The sequence below is a fragment of the Streptopelia decaocto genome (assembly GCF_964273445.1).
Source record: "Streptopelia decaocto genome assembly, chromosome: 5".
NCBI classification, from domain to species: domain Eukaryota; kingdom Metazoa; phylum Chordata; class Aves; order Columbiformes; family Columbidae; genus Streptopelia; species Streptopelia decaocto.
Genome location: NC_138659.1, coordinates 16,243,684 through 16,264,849, shown reverse-complemented (window position 1 = coordinate 16,264,849; position 21,166 = coordinate 16,243,684). Strand labels below are relative to the sequence as shown.

Sequence of the window (21,166 nt, the reverse complement as noted above, 5' to 3'; positions counted from 1 at the left end):
ACCAATGCAGCAAGTTGCTGCCATACTCCTCCGTGGCCTGGAGACAAAGACCCCAATGTCTGTAAGAACCGTTTGGACAAAAAGCACCCCATGTTTGGGAAAAAGTAGAGCTAAGATGTTTTGGCACTGCACAACAAGCCCTGGTCACCCCAAAGCCTGACCCCAGGGGAGTGTGCTGCCTGTCCCTAATCCCACAGACAGCACAGAGCTCAGCTCTGCCTCAGGGCAGTGGGGCTGGCAGAGGCAGCCAGACAGGCCCAGCCAGCTGCTAGGCATGCAGTGCAACCCAGGGGACTTAATTTTGGTCATTGGAGTGTAAACCCACAGCTTCACTGTGCCGGTGGATGAGGGTGCAGCTCTGGGAGAACCTTGTCATGTCAAGTGTTTTCATTTCAGGTCCTGTGTAACTGAAGGTGGGTGACAGACTGAGACAGGTGCTTGCACCAGCAGCGCTCAAGGCTGCTCCTGCACACCTCACCCAGAGGAACAGCACACTTAAACACTGCCTGATTTTAATATAATTTAACCTGAGCTTTCCACTGAGTGCACTAATAGACCTTAATGGCCTCACCTGCACCAAATCACCCCCACCCACATGCTGGGAGCACTTTTTAAGCTCAGCCCAGAGCTTAAAAAAATGCTCCTAGTTCTCTGTCTGTGGTGTCTCCTGATGTGGATTCTGTGCCTTTTCTGGCTCAATCTCAGCCCCATCTCATTACAGAGGCTCATCACATTCCTCTCCTGTGCCAAGGACAAGCAGTCTTCTCGGAAATAAGCAGGCTGCCAAGACCAACAGTGCCACGGTAGGGGAGCCAGCCTGTTCAGAGCACAGGAAGCCATGGTGTTGGTTGGCAGAGCCAGGGCTTCTTTCTGGAGGCAGTGCAGGTAAGGCTCAGCTCCTGGGTGGGGTGTATGGCCAGACAGGGCCATAGGGAAGGAACCTGCTCCTCAGTATGCTCTCGACAGCATTGCTGATGTGCTAACAAACAGGAATTGCTGTGAGCACACTGTACTCCTGGGAGACTGAAAATCCTGTGGAGGGGGATAAGGAGCTATGAGTCTCTACACCAGGGATTCAGGAGCAGGCTTCTGCTGGGAACTGCTTCCCCAATCACCCGCTCTCTTGGATATGCCATGAATAGTCTAAACCCTCCACTGCGCCATCCTTTCCCATGGCACCAGGAGCCAGATGCTTGTGTCCTTGTTGCTTGACATCTGGCCTCAGCGCAGTGCTTAAATCAAGGGCAATAGGGAAGAGATATATTGCTTAAGAACACAGAGCTCTTTAAAAACCTGAGGACAGATGCCAGTGAGGCCCCTCCAGGCAGATATTATGGAGCAGGCTGCATGGGGCACGCTCACAACAGCAACGTGATCGGTGTATTTACAACATTACAGACACACAGGCAATCACAGACTTATCTCTGCAAAGCCACAGCTACCACATACATCATGGGCTAATGCAAAGGTGTGCCAATTCACAGTATCAGCAATGAGCTGCTGGATTAATGTGCTGAGCCCTCCCTGGGCTCTGCAGGGACTGTTTTTTCATGGGACAACAGTCAAAGCGCTGGGAGGACAAGACAGCACCAAATGTCTTAAATGGGCCCAGGAGCCTGCAGCATCGTCAGTGTTGAAGTCTTGGCTGGATAGATCGGGTCTAGGATGCAAGTTTGAGTCCCAGTATCCCCTCCTTGTGCATGCTTAGAAAACCAGGTGCATGCCCCATCCTTTGGGAAGGACCCAGCCATCAATGGCTCCAGAGTGCAAAGAGGGCAGGCGCACTGAGCGGGGACAGCCAGCAGTATTCCACCACGCTGTACAGTGCATAGCCCAGCAGCAAACCAAAGAGCACATCCGTCACGTTGTGTCTGCCCAGCATCACCCTTGAGACGCCGACGATGAGAGCCCAAAGCACCACGAGGACCCGCAGCGGGACGGCGAGTACCAGGTGGTGCAGAACGAAGCGGCAGACTAGGGCGGCTCTGGTGGCGTGGCCTGATGGAAAGGAGTACTTGTCCACTGAGATGGTGACAAACATGTCCATCTTGTTGTGGGTGGGCCGCCGCCGCTTGACAAGCCCTTTCACCACCGCCACCAGCACGAGATCCAGCAGCAGCGCTACAAGACAGTAACAGTGAGTGAACAAGGGGGTTAGTTTTTTTCATTTGTTTTCCTTCTCCATGGAAAACAAGGCAAGAATCAAAGCAGAGCCATTAGCTAAGAAAAAAGTACTTGGCTACCAAAAGCTGCTAAGAGAAGGCATGATTTCTCATGGCTACAGTGCCCGGGTAGGGAGAACATGGCATTCATCCAGTGTGTGGCCTTCTGTGGCACAAGTACATCTTCAGTCTCCACTTCTGCTGCATGCAGCCCTCGTGCAGTGTCACATACACTGCCTGCTGCAGCCAGCAACAGGACTTGGCCCAGCTCACACCCAAGGTTGTTTCTGTGTAAAATCTGATATCACCATGGCTTGGGGCTCACTTTGACCCTTAATCTGAAGTTAATAGAGGGGTTAATACTGCTCACAACCCCTGACAACCTGTGCTGACTTGGTGTTGCTTTGCCTACCCTCATGCCTGGGAGTCAAACTGACCCTGGTGAATGATCCACCTACTTCAACCACTCGGCCATAGCTCAGGGTGAGGGACCCTGAGTTTGTGGTGCTGACAAGGCTCCTGCGCTCTGGCTTCTCCCTTCTGCTGGGAGGATTAATGCCAGAAAGTTAACCATGCTTTGCTTTTCAAGGGCTGAATAAAGGATGATTTAAATAATGGTGGCTTGCTGACAGAGAGCTAAAGGCTGTTGCAGTGGCAGAGGAGGAGTGCCTGTGAGAAGTGTCCAGCCAGTATTTGGCAAGGGCAGCTTCTCATGTAGGGCAGAGGCTGCTTTCTCCATCCCCCTTAGTTTGGCTAGTGTTGTGCTTGCAGCTGGGGCTGCTTCTTCAAGGAGATCTTGTGAGATACCGACTTCTGCATGTGCTAAGTCTTGTTTATGGACACCAAATCTTTCAGTCACTTTAGTTCATTCACTTTGGTTAATCATTTATGAACAAATATTTTTTTTGTCCACATGTATCCCTAGTTCAATTGCTTTTTCTCTTTTTACATGTGGTTGGGAGATTCACCCTGGATGTCAGGGAACACTCCTTCCCCACATGGGTGCTGCAACCCTGGGACAGAGGCCCAGAGAGTGGGGTGGTTCTGACTCAGAGTGTTGAGGGTTGCACAAGACCGTGGTGCTGGGACAGACCTCCTCAGATCAGAGGTTATATTGGAGGCCTCCAGGTCCCTTCCCACAGATCTGCTGTGAGGTTGTAATTTAACCATGTGCTGTTAGATAAAAAAAGATGCACAAAACCACAGGTTTCCCACCAGACAAATTTCAGTTCAAATAAGGGCGAGATACCAATTATGTGCAACTTAATAAAGGAGTAAGAACTAGGCTGTCAGTAGTTTCACCGCGTGTGGTGGGAGCTGTGACAGATGAGCCATGCCCACACCGCCAGGCCCTCCAGCTGCAGGGTTACTCACTCTGTACACACCAGAACGACCTGTACCAGTTACTCAAAATCAGCCGGCTCCCTCGGGGCTGTAGGAGGTTTACTCAGCCCTGCCCCAACCTTCAGGTCCCATCCTCCCCCCTTGGCTCTGTCTGCAAAGCCCTTTGCTGAGCCCCCAGCCTCACCGAAGAGCAAGTTGAGCAGCACCTCCCTGGTTGCCGAGCTGTCGCTCTGGCAGAGCCCGTAGAAGGTGCCGAGCAGCCAGGGGATGCCGTGCCCTGAAACCTCGATGACCTTCATGAGGGGCCGTGCGCTGCCCCAGGCCGAGCCCTCTCCGGCGCAGACGCCCAGGCGCTTGGAGGCCCAGAGGTCGATGGCGAGCAGGGAGCTGAGGGCGATGCCCAGGAAAGAGGGGTTCAGCTTCATGCAGTCCTCCTCGGGCAGCGGGGCTGTTGCCGAGCTACCGGACTCCTTGCGGCGGGCCGGGCTGTCCGGGGCGCCGGGGCCGCGCTGGCTCACCAGGGACAGGAACTCCAGGCGGCCGCTGCTGCCGGCGCGTCGCTCGCGGCTGCTTCGGGGGCTCGGCATGGCGGGAGGGGGTGGCCTGGGAGAGGTGAGGGCCGGTCACCGGCTGCCAGCCCTGCTCTGGCACCGGGACCCGGGCGAGCCGCCCCGGAGCATGCATGTCCCCCCGGCCCGGGCTTGCTTCTCCCCCCGCCGCCCCGCACCCTACCTGGCGCTACCGCACCGCCGGAGCCCACTTCCCCCTCCTGCTGTGCTCCCGGGACACCCCCAAGGGCACCCCTGGGTGTTCGGCACCCTCGCTCCCCCAGTACCAAGCGGCCCCGGTGCGGCCCCGCTTCCTCTTCCGCCACCCGCCGTGACGCGCCCGGTTGCCATGGAGCCGGGACGCCCCGGGGCGGGGCTGCGGCGCCCCCTGGCGGAAGGGAGGTTCCCCCCACCCTTCCTCCACGCCTGGCCCAGGGGCGGGGACCTGCGGGCGAACCCCGCCTTCCCCCGCGCACTTGCCCGCCCCGGCCGGCGTACGGCAGCCGGCGAGGGCCGCAAGAGGGGCGGCGGCGGCGCCTTCGCCCTGCCGGCGCCGGTGCGGGCGCCGGTGCGCGGGCGGCGATGCGCGGCGGGCGGGCGGCGGGGGGACGGGTCGCCCCCCCGGCCCCGCGGCGCGGCGGCGGCGGGTGACGGCGGCTCGGCGGCGGCGATGGGGTGCCTGCAGAGCGTGGCCTGCAAGGCGCGGGTGCGCCGGGAGCAGATCGTGGTGTCGGACGTGTCGGCCACCATCGAGCCGGCGGCCACCGCCATCGAGGAGAGCTCGCCGGTGGTGCTGCGGTACCGCACCCCGTACTTCCGCGCCTCGGCCCGTGTCCTCATGCCGCCCATCGCCCGGCGGCACACCTGGGTGGTGGGCTGGATCCAGGCCTGCAACCACATGGAGTTCTACAACACCTACAGCGACCTCGGCGTGTGAGCACCGGCACCGGGGTGGGGGGGCGGGACACGGCACCGGGGCGGGAGCGGGGGCACCGGGCTGGGTACGGCATGGGCACCCCGGCACCCCCTGCGGGCACCTGCCCGGCTCGGTGATCCCGGGCGCTGCACCTCCGGCAGCTCATGCTGCACCCCCACCCTGTGTCTGCACCCCATGGCACTTCGTGCTGCACCCCCGGCACCGCGTACTGCCCCCTCCCCACCCCGTGTCTGCACCCCCAGGCGTCACCTGCACCCGCGGCACCGTCCCTGTCCCTTTCAGACCCTGCGCTCTTCTCATGCTGCCTCAGCCCGGTGGCCCCAAGGGCTCTCCAGCTGCCTCCCCCCTCAAGCAGCGTTGCTGCTGGGGCTGGGCTGCCAGCGCGGGCACCGCACGGGGATTTGCCCCCTTGGCTCGGGGTTGAAGGAGGGATGCTTTGCAGCACACAGAAATGGCTGCTGAAAAGTTACTTTTCCCAAGGCCGAGTGTGCGGGTGACTCGGGGGGACGCCGAGGGGCAAAGCTGTTGGCTCTGTCACTGTATATTCTGTCATTTGGAAGGGGTTCTTTAGCTCACCAGGGGGCTCCCGCTGCCAGTGCCTGGGGTTGCCGGTGGCGCACCCGATCCTCTTGCCACCTGCCTGCATCCTTGTGTCATGGCAGATCCGTTTGCACGTGGCACTGGAGCGCTTGGGGATGTTGCAGCAAGCAGAGATTGCCACTTGTTTGGGGGGTGGTAGCTGTGTGTTCACTGGCACTCACAGGCCGCTCCAGAGCCCAGATGCTTTTGAAGCCAGAGCTTGGGCTCGGTGGGAGGTTTCACTGAAGCTCCCGGCTCGTAATTGCCACGTGGCGATTGTCTCCCCTGCCGTAGCTGTGCGGTGTTGCTAACGTGGTTGGCAGCCAAGATTTGGGCTGGAATTCCATCCCCCCAGCCATATTGCAGGGATTTCATTGCAGCAGCGGCAGGCGTAATTGTGGTATTTAATTATTGTATGTGCCTCTGCGCAGGCGCCTGTATTTAGAGGCATGAAAATCACGGGCTATTATCACACGAGGGGTCTGTGACAGGCTTGGCCAGTGCCGTGACCGCGGTGCTGCAGCTAACGAATGGGGAAGGCTGTTCTCCTCTGGCACAGGAGCTGATTCAGGAGAGGGTGACCCTAGAGACTCAGCAATGAGTTTTGGCCCAGTTGGTTTGATTGCAGGTTAATTAAAATAGTGTTGTGTTGGCAGAGCAAAGGCTTCAGCTGGCTGTGAGGGATGCGGTGAAGGAACCAAAGCTGAATTTATTCTCAAAGGAGGTCCTCAAGAACTTGCTGCAGGCGGGGAGAGGGTCCCTGTGCTGCTTGCCCACCCATCCCTTGCTGGGTGCTGTCACTGCCATTTCCCTGCTAACCTGGCCTCTCCCTTCCCATTCACTAGGTCAAGCTGGGAGCTGCCCGACCTGCGAGAAGGAAGAGTAAAAGCCATCAGTGATTCAGATGGTGTGAGCTACCCCTGGTATGGAAACACCACAGAAACTGTGACCCTGGTTGGGCCTACTAACAAAATCTCCAGGTTCTCAGTGAGCATGAATGACAATTTCTACCCCAGCGTGACATGGGCAGTCCCTGTGAGCAACAGCAACGTGCCGCTGCTGACCAGGATTAAAAGGGACCAGAGCTTTACCACGTGGTTGGTGGCCATGAACACCACCACCAAGGAAAAGATCATTTTGCAGACTATAAAGTGGAGGATGCGAGTGGACATTGAGGTTGATCCCATGCAGCTGCTGGGGCAGCGGGCACGACTGGTGGGAAGGACTCAGCAGGAGCAGCCTCGGATCCTCAGCAGGATGGAGCCCATCCCGCCCAACGCACTAGTGAAACCCAACGCCAACGATGCCCAAGTCCTCATGTGGAGACCCAAGCGAGGCCAGCCGATAGTTGTCATACCTCCCAAGTAGAGCAGCGCCAGTGTGCGTACATGAGGAGCTGGATGCTGCCAGCCTGCTGCACATCAATGGGGTTTCTGAGCCAAAGCAGACCTCGTGGGTTCTCCTGCCTTCGTAGCTGTGCTTGGAAACGTGGCTCCTCAGTCAGGAAGAGAGCCTGGCCGACATAGAAGAGGGATCACTGAGCTGGAGGATTTCCCAGGAAGCAGAATCGAGTACTTCTAGGAGCCTGCAGCTGGCAAAGAGGCTGTCTGAGCTACATGACTCATCTTTCATTGCAGGGCGATGCAAGGAGCATGATAAGAATGATCAACCCATGCCTGTGGAAAATGCTGCTTTCCACCCTGCTGGAGGCAGACGCGGAGACCGTGCCTGCCAGACGCAAGGGGTTCCTGTGGTGACCCTTCCCGCTGGGACATGGGTGTCCCTGCGGTGTCTATACCTATGCATTTCAGATTGATAACTGACCCCTCGCCCTGCTTGCTGGGGCTGGGCGGGAGTGCTTGGGAGTGGAGCAGGGGCTGGTGGTGCCAGGGCACTGATCCAGAGCCCTGCACGAGCTTTTGTTGCTGCCCAGGAGGGGTTTTTCTGCAGCTGAGGGGATGCGGGATGTTTTGCATGCGACTGGGTGTGTTTGGAGTAGTTGTGAGTATAGGAGATGCTGTAGCTCTTTTCCGTCTTGGAGTGAGATCTAAGGGCAGATTAGATGTCCTTTGGTTTTAAGGTGCACTAAATTTTGCAGTTCCTCAACCTTCCCCCCACCCAGATCCCGCTGGCCCTTCTCTTACAAAAGCGAAATGATTTTCAGCTTAATCAGGAGCCCATTCACCCAGCCCAGGGTGAGTGGGTGCTTGCTGACCATGGGGTACCCAAACTGGCTTGGAGGTACCCTGGGACTTGCATGCTGCCACTGCAGACCCAAGTCCCTTGCAAGAAGCTGGGTGCTTGCTCAGTTTCCACGCAAATGCTGGCTCAGACCCTCTTCCTTGTCAGCCACCCATGGAGCAGGGTGGCTGCTGGCAGGGAGGCCGGTGGAGGGGACAACATGCCTTACGGTAACTCCCCAGGCTCTGCAGGGATGGGGGCTCCTCGCCATGGGGCGCAGGCAGGGATGTGGGCAGAGGCTGCCCAGGGCAGGCCTGGGTTTGCCTGGAAGGAGGAGGCAAACGTGCTGCCTTCACCTGCCTCCTGCTGCTGTTGGTTCTTGGGCGATAATGAGGGGGTTTATTTGCCTTTCTCCTCACCCCTTGCTGCCTGGATCACTGGCATCATCTGGTCTGCAGGGCAGTGCTGGTGCTGCGGGCTGCTACCTGCAATTCCCCACATGTTGCCCTTGGGAGGCAGCAGAGGCAAAAGCTGTGGCTGCGCTGCCGATGCCCTGGGTGCCGCAGATGGTTACAGCTTTTGCTGCTTTCTTCTCCCCATCGACCATTCCAGCACAAGCTCTGTGCCTCCTCCAGCTCGCACCCCTGCCTTTGCGCCCTGGGAGGTTTGTGCTGCCCTGGGGATGCGGGTGATTCCCTCTTGGAGGGTCCCACCTCCTGTCCAGCTGCCAGGAGAGCCTGTGGAGGGTCGCTGTGTTCGGCATTTCCATGCAAAGCCTTTACTGTGGTGTTTGCAGTTGGGACGCCCAGCCTGGAGCTGCTTTGCTCCCCCCGGTGTGTGGGCACATCCCCGTGGCATCGCTACTCAGCACCACCGAGCTCCTGCAAAGCTTCAGCCACAGCATGTGCTTTTCCAGGGCGGGATGTGCACCCCAGTCCCTGCTGGTGAAGGGGCTCCCCAGGCATCTTAAACCAAAAATCCCTGTGAAATTGCCGTGCTACTTATTATTCACAGTCGTGTTTGCTGCTGATTTGATTCTTTATTTAATTTTTCCCTTGGGAGTGTTGCATTTTGACGCCTCGATGCACACTTTCCCGTGCCGGGGCCAGTAGTCCTGCTTGGCCTTGCAGCAGGCTGGGAACCTGCTGCTTTTGGTGCCTACATCTGGGTTTCACTGGGGGCTACAGCCTTGTGGTGGGAAAGGTTTGGAGATAGAAGGGGCTCTGAGCTTTGTTTTGCTGTGTTTTCTGGAGGAAAACTTCTATTGGGAGCTTCCTGGCATGGGAAGGTGTCCCGCTTTTGTGAGATTCTGTCTGTTGTTTTGTCCTGGTATGGGATAGATGACAGCTTTTGCTGTCACTGTTGTTTTGTTTCTCAAAAAGTGTGTGTGGCGAGGGGTTAGAAACTTTAAATACAATTTTCCTTGACGTTTAGGGGCGGAGTTGTAAGTACATTTTGGTTTGAAATAAGGCAGGTATATACTTTTGACCTAGTGGGACAGAAATGTCTCTGGCAGCATCAGAGAACCAGAGGAAAGGGTTCCCAGCAAACAGGTAGCCCCAGGATGGGCTGCTGGCTGGGAGGGGATGCTGTGCCCAGAGAGGCTGCTCGGCCAGCTCCCCAAAACCTGCGGGAAGGGCTGGGGCTGTGCTCAGAGGCTGCGTGCTGGCTGTGCAGCCTGGGGAGCTGCTGCGGCCCCGTCTGGGAGAGTGGGGATGCTGCTGTGGGGATGCTGTTGAATTCGTTGCCATTTTTTGGGATGTGCTGGCCAGCTGGATCCTCGACACATCGTCTCCTGCGACGCTGAGACAGCAGCAGCCGCCATTTCTGGCCACATGTGTCTGCGGTGTCCCCAGGGAGGTGCTTGGTGCTGCCTGGTGCTGGTGTCAGGCTGGGTGCTGGTCCGTAGCCGCGTGCCTGCGCTCCAGGGCTGCCCCAGCCTGCGGGCAGGCGCTGCCTGAGCCCCGGGGCCATGCCTGGGTTCACCTCTCCAGGCTTGTGCCCGCTCCTCTCCAACAGCTGGATTTGATGCACTTAACTCGGTTCGATGCATGGCTTGTGTTTGTGGGCATTTCCCCATTTAAAAGAAAAAAAAAAAGTTTGTAAAAATTGTTTGCAAAAAAACCTCTGCAAACAATGTTTGCAAACCTTTGCAGGCATTTTGCATGTTTGCTAAAGGTGCGTGGTCACGCTCGGATGGAGGTGCTGGGCGAGTGTCTCCCTGAGCTCGGTAATGCTGCGTGGTGGAACCGGGTGCAGGGCTTGTGATGCTGGAGAGGAGGGAGGCGGTGGGTGAGAGCTCCCACCTGTGGGTCCAGGTTCAGCTCAGGCCCGCAGCTCTAGTGATGTGTACCCCGAGGGGGAGCCCTTTCCCATGCCCCACTTTTGTACCAGCACTCCGTTGTCTCAGGGAGGGGCAGGCCACTGAAATGTCCACCCATGCACTTGCCCAGTGCCCTGAGCTGCGGGTGCCACTTCCCCTCCGTCCTTGGGTCACTTATTTATTTATTATTTATTTATTTAAGGTTTATTTAAGTTATTTATTGGTATTTATTGATGGCTGGAAGTCAGGGGGTCATTTCTGCTGCATGGCAGGGGCAGCTGGGTCCCCCCCGCCCAGTCCCTTGCGTTTCAGGGTGCTGCTGTGTGTTTGGGAGCATCGCTGGGGAGGGTTGCTTGTGGTACCTGTGCTCCTGTCCCCTTTTGGAGCCGGGGAGGGAGAAAGGAGGGGAATCATGTTGGTGCCTGCGGGGAGGACACCCTGTGCCCATCCCCTTCCCACAGAAGCTCAAAGCCTCTGTGCCCCCTCCCCATGCGCTGTGCTCCCTCCCGTGCCCATCTGTATTTATTGACCTGTCCTCCTGGCATTTCTCCATTCGGCTCCTGCTGGATTTGCTGTTGCCAGTTCCCAGGGATGGTGAGAAGAGCCAGGACATGTGGGTGTTGCTATGGAGAAAAGACCAAACCAGGTATTCTGCTGCCGCGTGGGGAAAATCGGAAGGAGGAGAAGAGGAAAGCTGGTTTTGCAGAGTGCCTTAAACACAAAATGACTTTACTGAGTAGGGGGGGCTTGGACTTCTGTCTCTGGATGTTATTACCAACTTGAACAAAATGTTGCATTTCACTTCTCTGGGATTAAAAGAAAACCACTCGAGCTGTACTGGAACAAAACTCTGTGTTTGGTTGAGTCCTTCTGTCTGTCTGGCTTGCGTCTCCAGGGCTGCGGTGGTGCAGGGAAGCAGGAATTTGTGGGCTCTTGGCCGTCAGCCCCTGCCTTGGCTCGGCGGTGGGACCAGCAGCTGCCTTTAAGCCCCTGGGTCTGGTGACAGGACTCGTTTCCCCTCTGTCCTGACTTGCAGGTGGGTTCTCCGGCGTCCTGGCGAGGTTGTGCTTGCCCCACAGTGCCCTCTCCCTGGGGCTGCTCCGAGCAGAACTGTTTGCACAAAGCTGACCACAGGGGTCTGTCCTCAGGCTTCCAGAAAATCGGGCAGTTGGTCGGAAAGCTCTGTCGGGGGGGCAGACAGTCCTTTTTCTCTTGGGAAACCAGATCAAGGCAAGGGCTGTGTGCTGAGGGAACGGCGAGAAAACCAGGAGCTCATGCAGCCCAGCTGTGGGGAACTAGGGGAGCTGGCAAACTTGATAAGGCTGAAGAAACTACACAGAAAAGAGATGTTTCCCCTTCGAAATTGCAGACCCCCCTCCCACTTCCCCACTTCTTGCAGAGTGAAAGACGGGGAACAGAAGTCAACCCAGAGACCAGGGTTTTTCTTCTTATAGTCAAAAATAATACATGGGAATAACACAGAATTTCATAACAAAGGTTCATTTAAAAGTCACATGGGGAAACAATACCAATATTCACTGTATAGTTCCTGGAGGCAATTAAATATTAATATAAACTTTTTTTTTCTTGGTAATGAAAGAAGGAGCTCTCCGAAATACAGCTGTTTGGGGAAGGATGTGATCAGCGAGGTGGCCTGGCTGGTGAAGGAGGACAGCAATGGGCACTGGGAGCAGCCAGCGGCTTGGGACATTGTCCAAGGACTGATGGACAGGTGCTGCCCCAGGATCAGGCCCTGCAGGCTGCTCATTGCATCCAGCTTACCGTGAGCATCAGCCCTTCTAGATCCTGCTTGCTGTGGGGGACATTTGTGCCCTGAGACAGCCAATTTCTTTTACAGTTGCTCATTTTGTGTGTTGCTGATTGTGCTGGGCACTGAGAGATACTGGCAGACAGCTTCTGAGCTGTTTGGTGAGCAGGTTTCTTTCTTAGCATTATATTAAAACATTGCTCATCTCCTGACAGATACCTGAGGTGTAGCTGTGGGAGAGCAAGGAGGAGTTTGCATGGCTTGGACTGTGTCTGCTCCTGCTGTGGGCAGCAGGGTAGGACCCTCCTCCCCACAGCTAATGGTGTGTTCCCTGAGCTGACATCTCCTCCTTCCCCCCACCGAGGCTCTGCCACAAAGCAAAAGCAGCAGAGCTGCCCTTGGCCCTGCTGCCTTGTCTGAAACAATGTGCCCCGAGACAACCTGCACTTCCAAAGTGCCTTATTTACAGAGCAAAACCAAGGGCACTGTGTGCCGCTGGCACCCACCCATGAGCATGGGCACACGTCCCAGCGGCACAGCCGAGGGAGCAAAGTAAATCATGCTGGGGATGCCAGCAAAGGCAGACGAGGGCTACTGCAGGTCGTACTGAAGATCAGTTTATTTGCTCTATTCCCTCATCCATAAAACCTGAAAACAACTTTCAGCAAGAGATGAGAAAGCAGTAAGAAGTGAGACACTGGGCTCTGCAGTTCCTCCCCTACACGTGGGACCAGGCAAAGGTGTTAATGCGTTAGTGATGGCTGCTCCGACAGGCACGCAGCAGTGTGGAACCCCCAAAACTCCCTGACGGGAGGCATGTGAGCCCAGCGGGACACCTCTCGGGGCCTGGCTGCTGATACCACGCTTCTCAACATGCCTATGGGAAAAGCTCAGTCAGTACCGAACAAGAGAAACTCCACAGCTCGAGGCCCGGAGCTCCCGCTGCTCTGCTAACCTCTTCTTTGTGGGGCTGATTGAAAGCAAGAAAACACCCTGGGTTTTAGTTTTGAGGGGATGAGGGTGACGGGGAGGACTGGTTTAGTATTGCAATGCACCATCAGTGCGTGTAACAGTATTGGGCTGCTGATTGCGTGGTGTCAGAGGCAGGAGCTGGGCACGGGGAAAAGCTCCTGACGCCGAACGACCCACAGCTCCGCAGGGCAGGCTCACTCTGGCTGCGGGGTGTAACGCAGGTACTTCTTGCCTGACGGGAGGTCCTTCGTGAAGACTCCTTTAGGAAAGAGCTTCTTGGCTTCCTCATCAGGTAAGGTGGGCACGACCATGACACTGTCACCAGGCTGGGGAGAAAATGGGAACTGTAAGAACAGCAGAGGAGCTGGCAGGCTTGGATGCAGGTGGCACATCCTGGCTGGCATGTGACACTCCCTCCCTGTCACCACTTGGCCCCAGTACCCCAGGCAGGTACCCTGCAGCTCTGCCTAGAACTGGCATTTAAGACAGAGCAGGAGCTACAACAGGAGGTGTGAGTGATGGAGAGAGTTCTGGGGAGTTTTTAATGCTACTGAACAGGAATGGCCACAACTAAGCAACTTCACCTAGTGGTTTTCCACGAAGGCAGCGCTTGGCTGTGTGTGTGCTGGGCAAAGCTGGGCTGTGCCCATACTGGCCCTTCTGGGCCAAAGGTAGCGGAGCAGCAAGCCATCCCTGGGAGGGGTGCCCCACACTTGCTGCTTTGCTGGCTTTGAGTGGGGTTTGGCATGCTGACACCTGGTAATGCCCTTCCTTAACAGACAACAAGGGCAGGACCTGCCTTGGCCCAGAGCTCAAGTACTCATAGCCAGCAGGGCCAAGCCCAGCAGCTACTGGCGCCAGGGGCCAAGGGGAGGGAGGGAAGGGAGGTTCCTATGGCTGACTCCAGACTGCAACAGCCATGGGGCCTGGGCTGGGATCTAACTCAGACCTCAGGACCTCAGCACCCTTCCTCACCCTGTGGGTCCCCCTCCAAGGCAGGCTGGTTGATGTCTCAATGCATGTTTTCAGCGCCTGGCTGTGAGATTTGCTCCTCTCCTCACCTTCCAGTCCACAGGGGTAGCGACCTTCTTGTATGCTGTCAGCTGCAAGGAGTCCACCACTCTCAGGATCTCATCAAAGTTTCTCCCAGTGGTGGCTGGGTACAGGATGGAGAGTTTCAGCTTCTTATCCGGGCCAAAAATGAACACCTGAGCACAGGGAGACGGGGTCAGGGCTGGGCAGAAGATGTTTGTCGACCTGCTCAGCCCTGCTGCTCCTCCCTCTCCTGGGAGGTGTCCTCCTTGGCTGCAGGTGTTGGGACACATGAGATGCCATGGTGGGAATCTCTGAGAGAAACAAGGCGGCACAGGTAAAATGGTATTTGCTCTGGGAGCTCCTGTTTCTAATGACAGCTTGTTTTGCTACTTGAAATGTTTCCTCCCCTTGACCTGAGCCCTTCTAATGCAAGCACAGGAGGGGAGAGGGAAAGTCCAGCGGCTCAAGCACTTTTGTCCCCTCTGTGTTAGGACAGGCACAACCAGCATGAGTTAGTGGAAAAAGCAAGATGGACCTACGCCAGCAGGCCAGTGCTGACAGCCTCTTCCTGCAGCACAACTCATGGATCTAGCCCAAGGAAGTCAACCCAGCTCCTGAAGATGGTCAGATCTATCCAAGTAAGCTGTCTCCATCTTCAAGCCCAACCCCACAGACACAGCACATGAGAGCAGGTGATACCTACCACTGAGAAGTCCACTGTGCAGGGGTGCTCCAGGGCCAGGTACTTACCACACGAGCCGTCAGGGGCATCCCGTCCTTGTCCTGCTCATCTGGGTCCAGCATGCCCAGCTTGACAGCAAGCTCCCGTTTGGCATCAGCAATGATGGGGAAGGGGAGTTCCTCCTTGGGTTGTTCTCCATTGTATGCGTTGATGTCCTGCAGAGACAAAACCATAGGCATGCTCAGGCCCCCTGTTGTGGGTACCACCCCAGGAGACCTCCACACAGGCTTTACGTGTGTGGAGCAAACTCCTGCAGTGAGGCCATGCAGAAACATGTTTAGCAGCTGCTCTGCAGGAGCTTGTGACTTGCTGGGCCCCAAGGTGTCAGGCTGGGACAGCAAAGCCAGGGGCTCATGGCCTTCCATGAAGTTTCTCTGCTTCCAGAAACCAGGTGACAAACCAGAAACCTGTGTGCTAGGCCAGGCTCTGCCTTGTTCTCAGAGGCGAGTTGTTAGGCTGTCTATGCTCACACTCTGTTGCTCACCTCTGGAACTCTCCATGGACCAGCTGCTTTACCCAAGTAGTGGGTATGGAGAGAGAGGGAGGTCCTGCCTGTGCTGGTGACACAGGGAGATTTACTCACCTTTCCCTGAGAACGGAGGTGCTCCTTCTCCAACCTGAGCAAGTCACTCCTAAATTACTTAACTAAAGGCTTTTGAAAACAGTGTGAAAGTCTAAATGCAGGTGCTGGGACACCACATGCTCCTTTCTGAACCACAGCTGGGACAGAAAACCATCCTCTTCCCCAGCTGTGCAGGCTCTCCCCTGAGACCATGGTTTATGAGGCTACTCCCTGTGCTAGTCCAAACTTGACCTGCTTCACAGGGAAAAGGTATTTTGAGCGTCTCTGAATCTGGTCTGGACTTGGCCAGAGCATTCAGGCTATCCTTGTGGTTTGTGATACCACCCATGTGGGTGATGCTGAGCCACAGCAGGGCTGGGAGGAACCTGCTCAAGGTGGCAGAAACAAAGCAGCTGCCAGCTTTAAAGCAAGTTTAATCCAAGGTTTCTGCCCCAGAACAGAGCTGCCTGTTCCTTCCACCCTCTTTATGCTACAAGGGGACAAAACTGACTCCAGTGCTGATGCAAGCCTCCCACACAGCACTGTGGTGTGTTATCAGCTGAGCTGATAATTGAATGTACAAGTCTTTTCGCCTTTCCCAGGCTTTGAATGCAGGGAACAGGCTGTGTCCTGCTCAGAGGGAAGGGCTGGAAATGCTGCCCCTTGGTACTGCCCACTGATGCTCAGAGTGGGCAGGTCCTGCACTGCTCCTCAGCCCTCCTAGGCTGATGGTGGTGACATAAGGCATGGTCACCCTACCCTAGGTGCTCAGGATGCTTCAAGCAGGTCAAGTGATGAGCATGTGGCAAGATGTTTCCTTTCCAGCTTTTCTCTTTTCTTGCCTTCTACTCAGGGCTTCCTGAGTCAGCACTGCCCTGCAAAAAGGGTTGTTTATCATGGCTGGGTTGTGGTCAGGACTGTCTTGGAAGGAGGGAATCTGTTCTGTTCTCCTGCAGACCTGCCTTGTCAAAGCAGAATAGGGAAGGAAAGCAGAGCCAGAGAGGCTGGCCCAGGCAAAATGCCTCCGAATGCCCCACAGAGTCACAGGAGGCTGTGGATGAAGGTCACACAGTGACACAGCCCTGGCTCTCTGCAGAGTTGGGGCTGGAGGATGAAAAGAGCTTCTGAGAAGCAATATCTGAATCCTACAGACTGTAACTAATCCCAAAATGCATGTAATTTAATGACCCGGGGATCTTTGTACAAAACAGCCTCACAAACCCTGCCCTACTTTGCAATAAGACACCTAAGACTCACTCACTTCCCTATGAGCTATTTTTCTCTCCACAGTCTAAGCTGAAACCAGACATCACTGGAGTGATTTATTCACCCCCTGACTCACCAAGGCAAAACATCCACGGCCAGAGAGAGCACTGAAACCTCCTCAGCCACGCACACCACATGCCAGTCAACCCTGCTTTTGAAGCTCATGCATTTTGCCAGCCCTTGGAGAGGCAGAGTGCAGCCTGGGGAGGCAGGAGAGGGGGATCAATCCACAGAACTTTCTGAGGGTCTGTGGACAGGCTTGTCCTGAGTCCTGGAGCAAGCCTCTGGGTCTTGGCTGGGGACAGCTCAGAACAGCAGTGATACCTTTGGCTGGGAAAGCAGAGCTGAGCAAAATGACATGAGAATTATTGGCTACACTCCGGTCCCACCTTTCCAGGTCACATCTGCCCACAGAAGTTTGGCAGTGGAGTGAGTAGACGTTTCTTTGTTGTTTCATGCAGGATTTCAGCCATTCCTCCTGCCCAGGCTGTGCTCCAGATAAAAAACAACTTCATCCTCACTACTGCCAGGAGCTTCATCCAAAGAGAAAGAACAGGTATGTAAAGGAATGTTGCACAGACAGGTCTGCCTGCCCAAAGTTTTGCTTACTCCTAGGACTTTTCTCCAAGTTAAGATTTAGTGAAGGAAATTGCAGTCTCTAGATCCCAATCTAGCATTTAATGCAGACAGCTTTTGTCCAGAGACAGACAGCATCTGCCAAGGCTTGGTAGCTATGTTAAGCTCTTTTTCCATATGGCTGGGCAGGAGACCCTTTGGGCACTGCCCCTGGTCTCAGACTTGCAACAGACCTTAACACCTGCCTTCTTACTTCAGCTCTTTGGCTCTCTGAAGTTCTTCTCTGCTTTGTCAAGGACAAAGGAAAAGGATACTGTACGGGCAATGTCTGAGAGCAGAGAAGTCACATCCCTGTCCTCTCTTACACCTTCTATGATGTACACGCACTGCGTTCATTGCTCCTCCATGATCACCGCACTGCTCATGGTGTTGCAGCGTGACACATCCTCCTGTTTCCAGGCTAAAGAACCTCGGTTGGTTTTGCACTGAAGCAAACCTGCCTAGATCTGCAGGCAGTTTTGTTCCCCCTCTGCACCTTGTCTTGTTCCCTTGTAATCTGCAAGATGGGCTATTTCAAACACAGGCTGCATGGAAGACCCCAGTCTGCTATAGATTTGTCCTCACTAAGAGCATCTTTTGGTCTGGAGGACTTTTACAGTTTTCTTTTTGACAGATGCTGAGCTGACATTTCCACACTACTGTCTCTGAGGCCTCTCCCAACCTGACAGAAAGCTCAATGCAGCTTGGACCACTGCTTTCTCCAAGCTTGTTCTGGAAGGTTTTCCAAACATGCTCCTCAGTCAGCATCATAAGGATGTTCTGCAACTTCCCCTGGTTTTACCAGAGGCTGTGCTGAATAATTTCCAGCATCAGCAGAGTTAGCTCATTGCTCATCTCTTTTCCAGATCACCCGAGTACGCTGTACTCCATGCATCCCTGCAAGAACCTCAAGGGAGCTCAGCGTTTCTCTCCCTTGACACAACCTGTTTCTTCCTCCTTTCTCCCTGCAGAAGATCCTGCCCTGTCTTGGAAAAGCCTCTTGGAAATTAAAAGCCAGCAACACCCCATAGTTCTACAAAGTGCTTTAGCCAGCCAGGAGATGAGATTCCCTTACAAAAGCAAAACCCAAACTTTCCAGTACATTTAACGGGATGTTTTCTGCTAATTTGGCTGGTGGTTTCAGCCAGTTTGACCAGCGCAGAAACCTCATTAACTAGTATGGGATTTGTACACTGTTTTTTCCAGGCTTGGTGGAACATTGGACATGCACCACTCAGGTATGAAGGTAAATTTAAGAACTAAGGCAATTAGGTAATTTCTAAAGACATGCAACAATATTTGTATGTGGAAATTTCTCACTTTTACTACCTCTTATTGAATGCATCACCCCTGGAAAATGTGTGAGAACATTCCCAATTTTAAGAGCAAAGAAAGAGGCAGCTAATTCACTCAGGGATTTCTACATTCTGGCCTTAACCATCTGAAATGCTTGTCTTACACCCCTACTCGCAGTGAGCCCTGCAGTCATACTCCCTGGCAGCAAACCATTGCTGAGGCAGCATTTGGAGTTTTTCATTAGTTCCTTTGATGTTCCTTCAGCAAGCTATTTCATTCCCATTTTTTTTATACTCCCTCATGATGGTTTTATATTTAACATGCTCCTATTTGTGGTTTTATGTTTAACATGCCCGTTTGTTTTCTGGTTTCTCTTCCCTGCCTGGGCATGAATTGCACCCTTTGAAGCCAAGCTGTTCACTTCTGGTGCCTCCCTCCTTGTTTTATGTTATTTCTTTCTTTTTATTATTTCTTTGAATGTTTTATTTATTTTCCTGTTTTATTACAGAACTTTCTGAGGGTCTGTGGACAGACTGCCTTCCTCTGAGCTTTTGGCACCACTTTCACATACATTTTACCTTTCAGATATTGGTGGGAGAGCAGTAATACTGTTTTCCTTGTTTCAAAGCGTCAGTGCATAGAGCACCCTGGACTTTCTGGAGCACATCTTGAAGCTGGAGCAGACGTTCCTGTTCCTGCTCTGCATTTTAGCACCTCCTGTCCTATACGCTTAGAGATCCACGTGTCTTGCGACATTACCCTCAGCAGATACATAGTTCCAAGCTTGTGCTCTGTCCTGTCTGGGCTTTTCCTCTGGCTTCCAGAGCCCGGCAGCAGCTCAAGCTCCCCTTGCACCCCCCCACGCCCCATACCTTGCTCCAGGAGAGGTGGTCTTGGACACTGTCAATGGAAAGGGCGATCATCTTCACGTTGCGCTTCCTGAACTCGGGCGCCAGCTTTGCTGCCCGGCCAAGCTCAGTGGTGCAGACGGGCGTGAAGTCCCTCGGGTGAGAGAAGAGGATGCCCCATCTGAGAGATGAGAGCAGGAGATGGTGTTAGGGCCAGACATCGTTCCAGTTTGTACCACGGATTAAAAGCTGTATGGATAGCACCGCACAGAGACTAGTGTGGGAACAGCTCATCTCTCTGCCAAATGGAAATCCTGTCCCGGGAACTCTTTCTTCCTCATTGCTAGAAACCTTCAGGAGACGAGCCCTGTTCATCGTGCTCTGAGAACCTCCCCGCGCTTTGCTTCCCCTCCGGGATCCCCAGGGAACACTGGCATAGCCCACCCTTCCTGATGTGGAGCTGGACACCATGTGAGGAAGTTTGGGGAAGTCACGTGTACACCCTGTACCCCAGAGACCATGTGTGTGAGGGCATGTAGATGCTGACCTGCTGGCCAAGTTACTGCAGAGATCGTTACTGATTTACGAGGCTATTCACCATCCTGCATGCCTCATTGATCACTGTGAGGAGAAACACCCACGCCTATCATGCTGCTTAGAAGGATGGTATAGGAGCAAACCTTAAACCAACTGCTGCTGTGAGCTGCTGAATGTACTTCATGACAAAAATAAGAATTAATCAGCTAACCGGGGAGGCCAGAAGTTAACATCACGTTATGGCTACAGTTACATGAGTACTGCCACCTCACTTTTGCCCACTGCTTCCCATCTGTGGATCCTGCAGTCTTTCGATCAGAAAGCACAAGTCACCGCACTTTACAGCTAAGGCAAGGGGTGCACAGAGAAAGCACTTAAAATTCCCTGCCAGGGGCTCGTCGCACCATTTTCCAGCTCAGTGCTCACAGGGCTTACTGCATCGCTCTTCCCCTAGGCCCCAGTGAATACAGCTGCAGGACACAGCAGCCAGGGAAAGTGCTGCCTGAAAGATTTGGGAACGGAGCTGGAGGGATCAAGCGAGGCAGCTCTGCCCGAGCCCCGCGATTGCCATGGCTCGCCGTGACGTGAAAGGGCAGCCACCTGGCTGCTGGTGCAACAAGTGCCTTTATACTGGAATAAAAAGGCAGCAAGTAAAATGGAAAAGCAAAGCTTTTTTTTTTTTTTCCCGGTGTCACAAGGAGCAGAGTCAAACGCTGGTTCAAGCCGGCAGCACATCCCGGCAGGTGGTGCCGCCGGACACGGGGCACCGGGCTGAGCGGGGACGGGGCTCCAGGAGCCCCCGCTTCCCCCGCCGGGGCTCACGCGGGACCGGACCCCTTCGCCGCGGCTCCGTCACACGGCTCCGCACGCCCGGGCTCACACAGCACGTACGTGACAAACGAGCTGTTCTCCGGCACTGGCCTGGGTTAAGAGCGGCTCAGCCAAGCCCAGCTTTGCCCTTCCCGGGCTCTGCCGTTTTGGGAGCGGCTCCTCTCCCCCGTGCAGCCCGGACCGGGGAAGGACGGGACCGGCGGCTCTGCCCGCTCCGCGGGCCAGGCTGCGCATCGCTCCCCGGGAAACCGCGGCTCGGCCCGCCGGCGAGGGGACAACCGGGGACTGTGCCCCGCGAGGCTGCCCGGTGGCTACCCTCGTAGCGCCGCCCGCTGCCCCGATTCCCCGGCACCGTGGAGGGGCCGGTGACCATCCAGGGGTGCGGAGCTGTCTCCGGTCCCGCTGCCCCCCGCCCCCTCCCGGTGCTCACGAGTCTCCCAGGAAGTCGTGGAAGCGGATGCGGCCCTGCGTGGTCTCCGCCTCGAAGTTGGGCGCCTCGTCGCCCAGCAGCAGGCCCGGCATGGCTGCAACTCCGACTCCGCTGCGCTCGCCGCCGGCACCGACTCTGCGCCTGCGCGGGGCCACCGGGGCGACGGGGCCACCCGGGCGGACACGTGACG

At 55.4% G+C, this 21,166-nt stretch overlaps 3 protein-coding genes across 4 annotated transcripts; 1 reads left to right on the top strand and 2 right to left on the bottom strand.

Moving 5' to 3' along the window:
• Positions 1 to 513: 513 nt before the first annotated feature.
• Positions 514 to 4,370, bottom strand: PLPP6 (phospholipid phosphatase 6). Of its 2 annotated transcripts, none has more exons than XM_082053668.1 (3): positions 4,342 to 4,370; positions 3,691 to 4,109; positions 514 to 2,121 (listed from the first exon to the last, which is right to left on the bottom strand). In XM_082053668.1, the coding sequence occupies exons 2-3, from the start codon at positions 4,091 to 4,093 to the stop codon at positions 1,751 to 1,753; spliced, it is 774 nt and encodes a 257-aa protein (XP_081909794.1). In that variant the 5' UTR covers positions 4,094 to 4,109; positions 4,342 to 4,370; the 3' UTR covers positions 514 to 1,750. The 2 variants fall into 2 exon arrangements, with proteins under 2 accessions (XP_081909794.1, XP_081909795.1); XM_082053669.1 differs by having other exon boundaries at positions 4,239 to 4,363.
• Positions 4,371 to 4,724: 354 nt separating this feature from the next.
• FAM78B (family with sequence similarity 78 member B) lies at positions 4,725 to 12,310 on the top strand (the record flags this gene model as incomplete). Its single annotated transcript, XM_082053667.1, has 2 exons — positions 4,725 to 4,987; positions 6,416 to 12,310. 2 exons carry the CDS (start codon positions 4,725 to 4,727, stop codon positions 6,936 to 6,938), a joined length of 786 nt encoding a protein of 261 aa, XP_081909793.1. The 3' UTR covers positions 6,939 to 12,310.
• A 133-nt stretch (positions 12,311 to 12,443) lies between these two features.
• On the bottom strand, positions 12,444 to 21,136 carry PRDX6 (peroxiredoxin 6). Its single transcript, XM_082053670.1, has 5 exons — positions 20,977 to 21,136; positions 19,203 to 19,359; positions 14,600 to 14,746; positions 13,876 to 14,022; positions 12,444 to 13,140 (listed from the first exon to the last, which is right to left on the bottom strand). The coding sequence occupies exons 1-5, from the start codon at positions 21,066 to 21,068 to the stop codon at positions 13,009 to 13,011; spliced, it is 675 nt and encodes a 224-aa protein (XP_081909796.1). The 5' UTR covers positions 21,069 to 21,136; the 3' UTR covers positions 12,444 to 13,008.
• Positions 21,137 to 21,166: the final 30 nt, after the last annotated feature.